A 14,551-nucleotide genomic window follows, 5' to 3' on the forward strand; every position below is an offset into this window, starting at 1 on the left:
TTCCTGACCCTACCTCCTGTCCCTTGTCCCCTTTCCATTCCCCCTATCATGTTTGCAGAAGGTTATGATTTGCTGGTTATGATTATGCTATCTGTATGCATGTATCATTTTTGTATTTAAAGTTATAAGTATTAGCTTTATACTTGGATTTCAAATGTTTGCCCCTGGGGTAACACCCACGAAGTAATTAGCCAGCATATCTTGGAGGGACTATTCAAATTGAGTGGCCCATCGAAAGAACATTTAACTGACAATGGACCATGGGAGATGCCCATCTACACTTAATGGAATTTCCTGCTGTGACTAGGCAAAATGCATGGACATGTGACTTGCCCGTGTAACTCCAAACTCCATCTTGTTGCTGTGATTTTCCACAATAAAAACAATGGAATGCCCTCCACATGGCAAAAGCTATAAAAGGCCCTGGAAACACCTCCATTTGGTTTTCAGTCCTGCTTCTTACCTCTGGAGGAACTTTGCTACAAACTGAAGCTCTGAATGACTCATCCAAATTGTGGATGTACTCCAGAGACTTGACTTAAGCCAGCAGTTTATTCCATCACTGCTACAAGCCTGAACCAAGAACTTTGCCATTACTGGATATAATCGATTCCTTTAACCAATTTTAACTCTCATCTTTCTTTCTTTCTTTCTTTCTTTCTTTCTTTCTTTCTTTCTTTCTTTCTTTCTTTCTTTCTTTCTTTCTTTCTTTCTTTCTTTCTTTCTTTCTTTCTTTCTTTCTTTCTTTCTTTCTTTCTTTTTACAAATAAACCTTTAGATTTTAGATACTAAAGGATTGGCATCAGCATGATTTTTGGGTAAGATCTAAGTTATATATTGACCTGGGTGTATGGTTGGTCCTTTGGGATCAGAAGAACTTATTATTTGATTAAATGGGTTGTAAAGAACCACTCATCTCTGAATCCAGTGTTTTTGGTGGTGATATAAGAACTAGAATGCCTGAGGAAACTGCCTTTATGTTTTCTTGTTAGCCAGTATGGTGAAACAGGAATTTACTTTTGTGGCTGGTTTGGTATATCTTATAAAAGAATAACCATCAATTCTGGGTTGTGTTTGCCCTATTTCTTAGCAATTCATCCTGAGTTTCGATGAATTTCTTCCCCATTAATGAGTTTCCTCTTGTAATGTTGAGCAGAGAATTTTCTTTTATTTCCATCCTTGGGGAAGGGAAATTCATGAACTTGTTCGGGTCCATGTTTCATGAGAATTTGCCGCACACTGTCATCACATCTGGGCCATAAAGCTGGGTCCCCATACTGGAACTTTTTTGTAACTTCCTCATCCTTTCTTCCTTCTACTTAATTTACTTCAATTTCTGCATGTGTCTCTGAAGGTGAATAAATTTTCTCCACTTCCATATCAGTCTGATGCTGTGAGCTGCCTCCAGCTAGAAGTAAGTTTCCATCATCTTGAGTTTCCAAACTGCTTTTTTAAGGATGTGAGCTACCATCATCTTGAGGTAATATCCCTTCGTCTTGATGTTCCAAACTGCTTCCATGCGGATGTGAGCTAACCTCCTCTCCAAGTAAAATTCCTTCATCTGGATGCTGTGAACTGCTTCCATGTTTATTTGGATTAAAGAGAGGATATTGCAGGAAGGATCCCTGCTGTTTTGCTTGGTCATTTTCCTTCTCAGCCTTTCGTTTATGATACTCAGCTCCTGAGGGTTTTCTTTTTCCTCTTTCTGCCATGGGGTATTTGAATATTGTTATGTACTGTGCTACTGACTGCAAGCATTATAGCATTAAGGATGGCTGACGCACCCACCACATGGTTGGCAATTTAAACCACATTGCAGCCATCCCAACATGTCTTTTCACTGCTTAAAGGTTCAGTGATTAGTAACATACACTCACTTACCTATTAAAACAGTTAGTTACAGTGTTTACACGGAAACAAAATTACCTTTTTTGACGTTATAACCCGACACCGGTTGTTTGGAAAGTAATCCCCTTCCTCATGGTTGCCCGCTTGGAGTGTGATGTCATCACTTTCGTAGTCTATTAAGCGTTAACACTGTTACTTTTCTTTTATGGACCTTATTTATTACATGTGAACCAGTTATAACAAAGAAAAGTTCATAATTATACTGCCTGATAATAACGCTATGGTTTAATAAAGCTTAAAGATACTCACATTTTGGATTTATAATGCTGAAAGACGTTATTCTTTATTCTTGGGCACCAAGAAACACAATTTTCCACAGTATTTGTTTGATTCTTAACCATTTACCTGCGATGTGTGTTAAAATGTATGACATGTATCAATGTCAGACATGTATCAACTCGTGATATCTCTGCTTTACATGAATTTCCGGCTATGTGACCTTGATGTATATTCGAGTTAGGTGTCACTAGCATTGCAGCTCTTGCCGCTGGTGGATGTGTTTCACTGTGGCTGAGTTATTGCTTATCAAATTGCAGAGTGGGTCATCTTGACCCTATGTCGCAAATTGAAAAAAAATTCGCTAAAATATTATTTATTTTTGCAGTAAATAAAAGATTTGACGTATTAATAAATTCTCAGAAATGTAGAAAAATGAATTATAGGCACACGGGAATTGAAATAATGACATCTTCATTATTTTATTTACTTCCGGTTATTACACCTGGTGGCACTGCTACCCAAGAAGGCATAGAAAGAAAACAGTGGCACTGGGGACTCCATTGCTCAAGGAGACTGCAGACAAGCAGGAGAATTGACGTGATCAGTGTGGTGCAAGAGAGGTGATCATAGCACTGGGGAAGAAGCGCAGAACAATACATTTTAGCAAAAGAAGGAAACCATTCACAAGCCCAGCTACTGCTGATGGATGTATGACGACAGTTTGGAAAGTAACAGCCTTCACTGAAGGGAGTTTATTGTCTGTATGACGAAAAAAGTGGGCTGCTCGGGAGAAACAGGCGTTGAAAAGGCAAGTCCTGTGTCTGGTTCTTTATCTTTGTGTGTCGTGGCAGAATCGGAAATGATTCGGTATTCTGTGTCTGAATAAATTGAAATTGGGTCTATTGTCACTAATATTGCAAAGGACCTAGGACTTAAAAATAGGAAAACTGTCTACTCAGAAGGCCCAGATTGTTTGTGAAGGAACAAACAGTATTTTGAAATCAACCATGACACCGGCGATTTGTTTATCAAAGAGACAGTGGACCGAGAGGAGCTGTGTGGGCAAATCGACCCATGCACAGTAAATTTGGAAATATTATTGGAAAATCCATTGCAAATGTACCCAGCTGAAGTGAGGGTTTATGATATAAATGATCATGTGTTTGTTTGTTTGTTTGTTTGTTTGTTTTAAAGGAACAGTTTTTAAAAATCCTGGAAACATCTGCCCCTGGATCTTGGTTTCCACTGCAAAACACCCAGGATTTAGACGTAGGAAATGACAGTATCCAGAACTACAGCTTTATCTTTAATGCCCATTTTCACTTGTATGAACATGGTGATGGCACTGGCAGAAATATGCAGAGCTGGTGCTGGATAAAGCATTGGATAGAGAGCATCAGCCGGAGGTGAGTCTGTTGCTCATGGCTCTAGATGATGGTTCCCCTCTGAGGTCTGGTACTGCACAAATCCCTGTCATTGGTTCGGATGCCAATGACTTCTGCAGAAAAGGAGGGTACCCAGAAGTCACCTACTACAGGACAGGCCCAACAAAGAAAGCCACTAGCCGTCAACTACAGCCCCCAACTAGAACCTCTCCAGCGCATCACCAAGGATGTACAACCTATCCTGAAGGACGATCCCTCACTCTCACAGACCTTGGGAGACAGGCCAGTCCTCACTTACAGACAGCCCTGCAACCTGAAGCAAATACTCACCAGCAACTACACACCACACAACAGAAACACTTGCCCAGGAACCAATCCCTGCAACAAACCCCGTTGCCATCTCTGTCCGCATATCTATTCAAGGGACACCATCATAGGACCTAACCACATCAGTCGCACCATCAGGAGCTCATTCACCTGCACATCTACCAACGTGATATATGCCATCATGTGCCAGCAATGCCCCTCTGCTATGTACATTGGCCAAACCAGACAGTCTCTACACAAAAGAACAAATGGACACAAATCAGGCGTCAAGAATTATAACATTCAAAAACCAGTAGGAGAACACTTCAATCTCCCCGGACACTCAATAACAGACTTAAAAGTGGCAATTCTTCAACAAAAAAGCTGCAAAAACAGATTCCAATGAGAAACGGCAGAACTGGAATTAATTTGCAAATGGACACCATCAAATTAGGCCTGAATAAAGACTGGGCGTGGATGAGTCACTACAAAAACTAATTTCCCCCCTCCTGATACTCACACCTTCTTGTCAACTGTTTGAAATGGGCCACCTTGATTACATTGAACTCATTAGCACTACAAAAGTGATTTTTCCTCCCTTCTTGTCAACTGTTGAGAATAGCCCACTTCCACCTTAGTTGAATTGGCTCATTAGCACTGACCCCCCCACTTGGTAAGGCAACTCCCATCTTTTCATATGCTGTGTATTTATACCTCTCTACTATATTTTCCACTCCATGCATCTGATGAAGTGGGTTTTAACCCATGAAAGCTTGTGCCCAAATAAATTTGTTAGTCTCTAAGGTGCCACAAGGACACCTCATTGTTTTTGCTGATACAGACTAACACAGCTACCACTCTGAAACCAGTGATGAGAAGGTGGATATGAGTCAGCAGTGTGCCCTTGTTGCCAAGAAGACTAATGGCATATTGGGCTGTATTAGTAGGAGCATTGCCACCAGATCAGGGAAGTGATCATTCCCCTCTATTTGGCACTGGTGAGGCCACATCTGGAGTATTGCATCCAGTTTTGGGCCCCCCCACTACAGAAAGGATGTGAACAAATTGGAGAGAGTCCAGCACAGGGCAACAAAAAAGATCAGGGGGCTGGGGCACATGACTTACGAGGAGAGGCTGAGGGAACTGGGCTTGTTTAATCTGCAGAAGAGAAGAGTGAGGAGGGGATTTGATAGGAGCCTTCAACTACCTGAAGGAGAGTTCCAAAGAGGATGTTTGAGTTTCAAAGAGGATGTCGGCTGTTCTCAGTGGTGGCGGATGACAGAACAAGGAGCAATGGTCTCAAATTACAGTGTGGGAGGTCTAGGTTGGATATTAGGAAACACTATTTCACTAGGAGCTTGGTGAAGCACTGGAATGGGTTACCTAGGGAGGTGGTGGAATCTCCATCCTTACTGGTTTTTAGCCCGGCTTATCAAAGCCCTGTCTGGGCTGATTCAGTTGGTGTCAGTTCTGCTTTGAGCAGGGGATTGGATGATATGACCTCCTGAGATCTCTTCCAACCCTAATCTTCTATGATTCTATGACAATCCCCCTGTGTTCTCTTGGGCCACTTACAAAGCTCAAGTTCTGGAAACAGCGCCAAAGATTATCTGGTTGTCACAGTTTCTGCTACTGATTTAGATGAGGGAAATTATGGGGAAATATCCTACTATTTTAATGAGAAATCTGAAGAAAATATCAACTATTTTCATATAAACCCAAAGTCAGGAGAAATTCGACTCCAAGGGGAACTGGATTTTGAAGTGATTGAAACATATAAGTTAAATATTCAGGCCACAGATGGCAGAGGGTGTTTTTCCCACTCTAAAATCCTTGTGAAGGTTGTGGATGTTAATGACAGTGCCCCAGAAATGAGTGTAACATCCCTCACCAGCCCCATACCTGAGGTCTCCTCTCTGGAGACTATAGTGGCCATTTAAATTATCAGAGGCCGTGACTCTAAGGACAATCAGAGAACACTGTCCACCATCCAAGATAATCTTCCTTTTGGCCTGAAGCCAATGTTCCAGAATTACCACGCTTTAGTGATCAAAGGCAGACTGGAAAGAGAGGGAAAAAAATCATCCTACAATTTATTTGCAGTGGATTTCGGTTCTCCCAGTCTAAGTACCAAGAAGACTGTAACCATGGAATTGTCCAATATTAATGATAACCCCCCAATATTCAATCAAACATGCAACGTTATGTATATCAAAGAAAACGACAACCCAGCTGTACTGATAGGAAGAGTAAATACCACTGATATGGATTCAGAGCAGAATGCCAAACTGACATACTCACGAGTGTCGAGTGAAATAGGTGACTTTATTTCCTTTATTTTCTTTTCTTTCCGGAAGATGGGACTGTGTACGTTCTGTGATCCATGGATTATGAACAGATAAAAGAGTTCCAGGTCACTGTGAGAGCTGCAGATGGCAGGTCCCCTCCACTAAGCGCTGAAGTCATTGTCCGAGTTGTGATAAATGATGAAAATGACAATGCCCTACCCTCTGCAGAGCAGCAGCTCCCCAGCTAATGACATGGTTCCCAGATCAGCGGAAGGGGGTTACCTGATGACTAAGGTGGTGGTTGTGGATGGAGATTCTGGTCAGAATTCTTGGCTTTCCTACCAGCCGCTGAAGGCCACAGACCCACGTCTTTTCACTGTGAATTCCCAAAATGGTGAAATAAGAACCACGAGGCTAATAGTAGACTGAGATTCAATAAAACAAAAAGTAATTGTGCTTGTTAGAGACAGCGGAGAATCCCCACTTTCCTCATCAACAACAGTAAATATACTTCTAGTGGATGGATTTTCAGACCCTTATAGGCAATTTGTTGATTCATCTAAGGAAGCAGAAGATGAGCAGGACTGCACATTGACTGTGTTCATAGTACTTTCCTTGTGTTTATTTTCTTTTCTTTTTCTGGTTTCAGGAATAATATTTTAGATGCAAGTCACATTTACTAAATGTACAACAAGAATCTGTATTACTTCTGTATGAAATTTGGAATTACTGTATGTGGTAATTAAAACACACTTTGCAGTCCACACTGTCTCTCTGAGGCTCCTTACTCTAGTAATCGTTTTTAAGAGACAATGGAAGGTCGTTTGATTTTCTGTTTTTAAGTTTCTTTATGTTCTTTATGGTGAGAGATAAATATTCACTCATTTCTGAATGTGTGAGCAAGGAATATGTTTTCAATTGCCAGTGGTTATTTATTAGACCTGGGGATTCAGCAATATGTTTCACACACTTCCACTTAGTTTTATGAGGCCTTAAAATAATTTTCCAAGAAGTATTCACTTCCAATTTGATATTCAGAATTGTTAAACCAATTTTGTAGATAGGTCAGATGTCTTTCCATTTGCTTAGTTTATATGTGTAAGAAATTGCTGGTACGTGTGGCTTGTTCAATTTCACTTAAATCTTTTAATTTCTAAGCACGTCTAGACAATAACATTTCCCAATTCTGAACTTGCAATGGGCATAGAGTAGATTTTATAATTTTGATCTAATAGTCTACTTTTTTTAAAAAAAGAGGGTACACCTTGTTGCCTGATCTTTTGATTAGGTATTCTTACAGTCATGATCTGGCAGGTTTCAGATGTTTCTAGATCAACCACAAAATTTTAGAATTGGTACAAGGAGGAGGACCCGGGTGTGTGCAGGAGAGACACTCACACTTATGAAACACCCTTTGAAACTGTAATATTTTTATTAGCATTAGCAATATGACAAACACTACAATCCAGCAAAGTAGACTGAGATAATATAAAACAACTAGCATTAAGTGCATACTCACAGCACCCTTTGCAGGGACCTAAAATGGGTGAGACAGATAACCCTCGAGTAGTCCTAGTTCTGACATAGCCAGAAGATCTCAGCAGCTTAGGCCTAGGTCAGTCCCTTTGTATTAATGCCTGATATAGGGCTACCATGCATATTCATGAGGGTGTTCAGTCCCCAATATCCATATTTAAACTTCTTCATCCTAACAAGGTCAGGGTGTCCTTCGCTAACAGGCTACCTACCATTTTACCTCAACTATATTAACAATTGGTTACCAGAGCATTCTTGAGGTTGAACATCTGTGGATATTCATATCTTAAAATACCCTAAATGAGCATAAACTGGTGTTTTGTGGTTACTTGTCAGCAGTTCAGCATACCTGTGTATCACAGCATTCCATTTTGTGACATCTTGTGATAGAAGGTCAGTCCTATTAGTTGCTTATACTAAGTGTTTTAGGCCTTGGTCCTCAATTAGATTAACTAAGCTATTGTCTTACAGGCTCTGAGGCCTGTAGACTTTTGCATTATCACTTTGATTTATACCTATAGCTTACCTAGCATATACCTACATCAATAGCCAAATGGCTGTCTACAACCTTTGTTTGGAAATCCATTGGAATAAAGGAATGTAGGATGAAAGCTGTGGAAATTAATCCCTATTAGAAATTGAAACATTGGCAGAAGATTCATTTCTATGTACAATCAAAATAAATTGCCATTTTAGATATCTGTGCCCTTACCCAGCAAACTAATGAAAGGATTTTACCCTTAATGAAAGAATTCTGGTGGCTTAGCGAGGTAATAAATGAAACAGACAACGAATACACTGCTCAGACAGGGAATGTATAGGTGACAGCTTCATATTTATTGGAATGGGAGCATTTTATACTGGGTCAACAAAAATTGTACTCCTGATGAAAATGTGTGTTGAAATTCATTATGAAAATCTTTTGTGTGTTATCCCAAAAAATATTCCTGGTGAAAAGCCAATACTTTCTGGGAATTCACATGACATAAATTATTGTTATTTCTTATATTCACATAAAAACAGAAAATTAATAGCACATGCTGAATACTCTTTGCCTTCCCAGAAAATTTCATCATTGTGATGGGGACATCAAAGAATAGTGAAGCTATTTTCTCTGAACATCTCAGGAGGATGATAAACAGCAGCTACTAAAGTTTGGTCCTTATAACTTGGATCATAGAGCTTTAAAAGAGCTGGCTGGGGAGCTCCCTGGACCCTTAATGTTGATTTTCAAAAAGTCTTGAAACACTGCAGAAGTTCCAGAAGCCTAGAAGAAAGCAAATGCTGTGTCAATATTTTGCAAGGGTAAATGGAATGACCAAGTGTAACGGTCCAGGGACTAGAGCCTGGGTCTGCAGAACCTCAACAGCTGACATTCACACATTTCTACCAGGAGGTCATAGAGAGCCACACTCAGGGAGCACTGTGGAGAGTAGGTGCCACAGTAAGTACCACCAAGGGAGTCAGAGTGACAGTACCCTGAAGCCCTCTCACTTGCCAAGTGCCCTATTTAACCTCAGGGGTTGCCCCAGGTAGTTGTCTGGGAAACCACATAGACTTTGGCCTGCTGTGACTTCAGACTTCACCTTGTCTCCCGATCTCCAGTCTTCATTCCCAGCCTGACTTTGAATCTGTTTCCTGCCCCTGATTCCAGCCTGGTACTACCTCTGACCTCTGGTCCCCAAACTCAGCCTGACTCTGACCCTGACTCTTGCTTACTGAACCTGGGTGTTGTGATTCCTCCAACTCCTGCTCAGTGACTACTGTCCCTGAGATGCAGACTCAGCCCAGCTGTAACTGTTAGGCCAGACCACCTAGGCCCTGGTTCCTTACACCCAGGTAATTATAGGCTTGTCAGTCTGACATGGCTCCCTGACAAGATAATGGAGCATGGGATAAATATTATTCATTAATAAAGAAATAAAGGAGGGTAATATAATTACTGCTAATCAACATGGGTTTATGGACAAAAATCCTGTCAAACTAATTTGATATTTTTTGTTGATGAGATCACAAGTTTGATTGATAAAGGTAATAGTGTGTATAATATACTTAGACTTTTGTAAGGCCTTTGATTTGGTACCACACGACATTTTGATTAAAAACCTGGACTGATAAAATTATCATGGCACACATTAAATGGATTAAAAGCTGGCTAACTGATAGGTCTCAAAATTTAATTGTAAATGGGGAATCATCATCCAAAGAGTGTGTTTCTAGTGCCATCCCACACTGACCCTATGCTTTTTAACATTTTTTTCAATGGCCTGGAAGAAAACATAAAATTGTCACTGTTAAAGTTTGGATATGACACAAAAATGGCGGGGTCATGGTGGGGAGGAGACAGGTCACTGATACAGAGTGATCTGGATCATTTTGTAAGCTGGATACAAGCAAACAATATGGCTTTTTAATGGGGCTAAATGTAAAGGTAGGTATTTAGAAAGAAAGAACATAGGCTGTATTTACAGGATAGGGGACTGTGTCCAGGGAAACAGTGACTCTGAAAAAGATTTGGAGGTGGTCGGTTATCTGCAGAACATGAACTCCCCAGTACAATGCTGTGGCCAAAAGGGCTAATATGATTATTGGATGCATAAACAGGGGAATACTGAGTAAAATAGAGAGATTATTTTACCTCTGTATTTGGCCCTGGTGTGATGGCTACTGGAACACTGGAATACAGTTCTGGTGTTCAGAATTCAAGAGGATGTTGATAAATAGGAGCAGGTACAGAGAAGAGAGGCTAGAATGATTAAAAGATTAGAAAAATGCCTTATAGTGATAGATGCAAGGAGCTAATTCTGTTTATCTTAACAAAGAGACGATTAAGGAATGATTTGATTATAGTTTATAAGTACTTACAAGGGGAAATATTTGCTAATGTGCTCTTCAATGTAACAGAGAAAGATATAACAGGATCCCCTGGCTGGAAGTAGAAGCTAAACAAATTCAGAAGGAGAATAGTATGTAAACTTTTAACAGTGTGAATAATTCACCATTGGAACAATTTATCAAAGGTTATGGTGGATTCTTCATCATCTGCAATTTTAAGATCAAGATTGGATGTTTTTCTAAAAGATCTTCTCTAGGAATTATATGGGGGAAGTTCTCTGGCCTGTGTCATACAGGAGATCAGACTAGATGAGCACAATGCTCCATTCAGCCTTGGAATCTGTGACTCTAGTAATTAAATACAACTTTATGATTAGCTATGGAAAGAAGTAACTGTTGTGAAACAATTAAGTACAAATTATAGTAAAAAGCATACAAAAATAAATAAATCCAGACCAAAAGAAATAAGGGTAAAATGAAAAGACCAGTTATAAATTTTCAAATTACTGTGGTTTGGGGAAGCATCTGCTTCAGTTTAAGTTATACTATTTTTACCTATTTTACTAGCTAAAGGAGAATATTAGGAATTCAAGATTTCACACATCTCCTAATCTCAGATGTCTCTGATAGGCATTCCAATTCTAAAAGGAACCTGAATTTTTAGAACTGAAATAATTTGGGTAAAAGATTAATGAAATACTGTAGATGTGATAGTTTAATCCTTTAATTTTTCAAGCACTATTCATATGTACTTACAAAATATATTAAAATGCTATGAAAAGAATCTCAATTCATGTTATTTTTGTTGGTTCTATATAAATCTCGATCAACAAATCAAACAATAAATATTTTATGTGTTTAAATATGTCTAGGACACGACGCAACATATTATTTTATACATTTTTTAAAAAATCAGGAAAAAAAATAACGAACATAAAGTTCAGACATCTGGTGGCGCTGTTGGCTAAGAAGGGCTTACAACTGCAGATTGTAATGCACTCCTGAGAAATGAAACATCCCACGACCACAAGATCAGACGTGCAGACTCTTTCTCTGGAATTGCTGAGAATACTACAAAGGGATTCAGATCAATTAAAATTCTAGAAAGGAAATATTGAAATTAAAGTACATCTTCCGGAAATAAGAATCCTGGGATGAATCTCGACTAGTGATATTATTTCAGGATCGCCCTGTCATGTGTTTTTATATAAACAATGGCGGATACCGAGAGGAGAACTGCATTCAAAAGGCAAGTCGCGTCTCTCCTTCTGTTGCTTTACGTGTGGGCCATCGGATCCGGAACAGTTCGGTATTCTGTTCCCGAAGAAATGGAAAGCGGGTCCTTTGTGGCTAATATAGGAAAGGATCTAGGGCTAGACCTGAAGGAGTTGTTTGTTCGCAGGACTCGCATTGTTACTGAAGACGGCAGCCAGTATTTCCACCTAAATGGCAATACAGGCGAAATGTTTATTAAAGAGAAAGTGGACAGAGAAATATTGTGCGGGCAAACTGACCCCTGCACGGTGCAATTTGAAATAATCCTGGATAATCCTTTACAATCTTATCGAATTGAGGTGAGGGTTTATGATGTAAATGATCATTCTCCAGTGTTCTTGGAAAGTGAACTACGTTTTAAAATCCCGGAAACGACTCCCCGAGGATCTCGGTTTCCTCTAGAGAGCGCTCAGGACTTAGATGTGGGAAACAACAGCCTCCAGAACTACAGCATTAGCACCAATGCCCATTTTCGTGTGTATACCGGTGAACACAGTGACGGCAGGAAATATGCAGAGCTAGTGCTGGATAAAGTATTGGATAGAGAGCATCAGCCGGAGGTGAATCTGTTGCTCACGGCTGTAGATGGCGGCTCCCCTCCGAGATCCGGCACAGCAAAAATCCTTATCATTGTTCTGGATGCCAACGACAATCTCCCTGTGTTCTCTCAAACCATTTACAAAGCCCGAGTTCTGGAAAACAGCCCCAAAGATTATCTGGTTGTTACTGTTTCTGCTACTGATTTAGACGAGGGAAATTATGGGGAAATATGCTATTCTTTCAGCCAAAAATCCAAAGAAAATAGCAAAACCTTTAAGATAAATCCAATGACAGGGGAAATTCGACTCACAGGCGCAATTGACTTTGAAATGATTGAGACTTACGAGTTAAACATTCAGGCCACAGATGGCGGGGGTCTGTCTGCGCACTGCAAAGTGCTTGTTGTCGTTCTAGATGTGAATGACAATGCCCCAGAAGTGATAGTAACATCCTTCATCAGCCCGATACTTGAGGACTCCTTGGCTGAAACAGTGGTGGCGCTTTTCATTGTCAGAGACCGGGACTCTGGGGACAACGGGAGAACAGTATGTTCCATAGAAGATGACGTTCCGTTTTCTTTAAAAACAACTTTCAAAAATTCCTACTCTCTGGTGAAAGTACACTTGACCTAGAGAAAGTTTCCACCTATGATATAACCATCAGTGTTCAGGATTTGGGATCTCCCAGTCTCTCTACTGAAAAAACCGTCACAGTGAAAATATCCGACATTAATGACAATTCCCCAGAGTTCAATCAAACATCATATACTCTGTATGTCCGAGAAAACAACGGGCCAGGGATAAAGATTGGCAATATCAAGGCTTTTGATTCGGACTCAGAGCAGAATGCCAAAGTGACATACTCTCTATTGCCTGCTGAGGTAGGTGGCCTTCCGCTGCTGTCCTATATCTCCATAAACTCGGAAAATGGGAATGTGTACGTTCTGCGATCCATGGATTATGAACAGATAAGAGAGGTCCAGGTTACAGTGAGCGCTGCAGATGGCGGGTCCCCTCCACTGAGCTCTGAAGTCATTATCCGAGTTGTGATAACTGATGAAAATGACAACGCGCCCTTCATTTTATACCCTCTGCAGAACATCAGCTCCCCAGCTAATGACCTGGTTCCCAGATCGGCGGAGGCGGGTTACCTGGTGACGAAGGTGGTGGCTGTGGATGGGGATTCCGGTCAGAATTCTTGGCTTTCCTATCACTTGTTGAAGGCCACTGACCCAGGTCTCTTCACTGTGGCTTCCCCCAAATGGTGAAATCAGAACCACGAGGCTAATAACAGACCGAGATACGATGAAGCAAAAACTCATTGTGCTTGTTAGAGACAGCGGAGAATTGCCCCTTTCTTCATCTGCAACTTTGAACATAGCTTTAGTGGATGAGTTTTCGGACTTGTATATGCAGTTTACTGATGTAGTTGAGGGAGATGAAAAGGATGACACATTAACTACGTATTTAGTAATTTCTTTGTGTTTAATTTCGTTTCTTTTTCTAATTTCAATAATTATATTTTCAATAATCAAGCTACTTCGGAGAAGAAAGTATGGAGGAACATGCATGTCTGCTTCTGGCATTGTTGATGGCGATGGCAACTTCCAGAATAATTTGACGCGTAACAGAACTCTGTCTCATAATTATCGTTATGAAGTTTGTTTAACATCTGGTTCGGGAACTAGCGAGTTCAACTTCCTGAGACCTGTTATCGCCAGTCTCCCAGCTCAGCACAGCAATTCTGGAACGGATTTCGTGAAAGAACAGGATCTTGTTATTAACTCGCATCTGAATAACGAAATGGAATCTGCCAGTCAGGTGAGACTCTCTGCTGCTTAAATATATTTCCCCTCTTTTCTAGCCCAATATGCAATATATTATTGTTTTAACGCCTGTATAGATTTCAATAATATTAATTGAACTTTTATGTTGAAATATTTGCAGTATCCCTCTGTATTTCCTCCAGTATACATATGGTGTATGGAAGTGATTTTAATACTGGTGGGAGTTAATTATATAATTTTACTTGCTAAGGTTTTAGTTGAGATATCGGTGTTACTGTTTCTTAAATATGTTACCTTGTTATTTTCACGGAAGTGGAAATTAAAATATTTCTTTAAGTGTTACATCAAAATGGTTTCACTGAAATATAGAGAATAAATCTCTGAATGGGGAGGAGAGAGATATTGCACAAGAGATTCGGAGCTACCGGATGCAATAGAAGTCAGAGTGTGCGAAAATGAGTGATGTGTAATCA

At 40.2% G+C, this 14,551-nt stretch overlaps 2 protein-coding genes and 1 pseudogene across 5 annotated transcripts in view; all 3 read left to right on the top strand.

Moving 5' to 3' along the window:
* The window catches only part of LOC140915802 (protocadherin gamma-C5-like), a 384,766-nt gene that overhangs the window by 13,139 nt on the left and 357,076 nt on the right, over window positions 1-14,551 (top strand). For 2 of the 4 annotated variants that reach the window (XM_073356112.1, XM_073356122.1), the window contains exon 2: window positions 13,828-14,112. The exons of the other annotated variants lie outside the window; for them this stretch is intronic. In XM_073356112.1, the coding sequence (XP_073212213.1) occupies window positions 13,828-14,112 (285 nt within the window). The remainder of the gene's footprint in view (window positions 1-13,827; window positions 14,113-14,551) is intronic. 4 annotated transcript variants of the gene reach the window in all.
* Window positions 998-6,769, top strand: LOC140916406 (protocadherin beta-1-like; annotated as a pseudogene).
* Window positions 11,500-12,980, top strand: LOC140915804 (protocadherin beta-1-like). The gene has a single exon (XM_073356160.1). The coding sequence runs from the start codon at window positions 11,692-11,694 to the stop codon at window positions 12,922-12,924; it is 1,233 nt and encodes a 410-aa protein (XP_073212261.1). The 5' UTR covers window positions 11,500-11,691; the 3' UTR covers window positions 12,925-12,980.

The sequence above is a fragment of the Lepidochelys kempii genome, chromosome 8, assembly GCF_965140265.1.
Source record: "Lepidochelys kempii isolate rLepKem1 chromosome 8, rLepKem1.hap2, whole genome shotgun sequence".
NCBI lineage: Eukaryota > Metazoa > Chordata > Testudines > Cheloniidae > Lepidochelys > Lepidochelys kempii.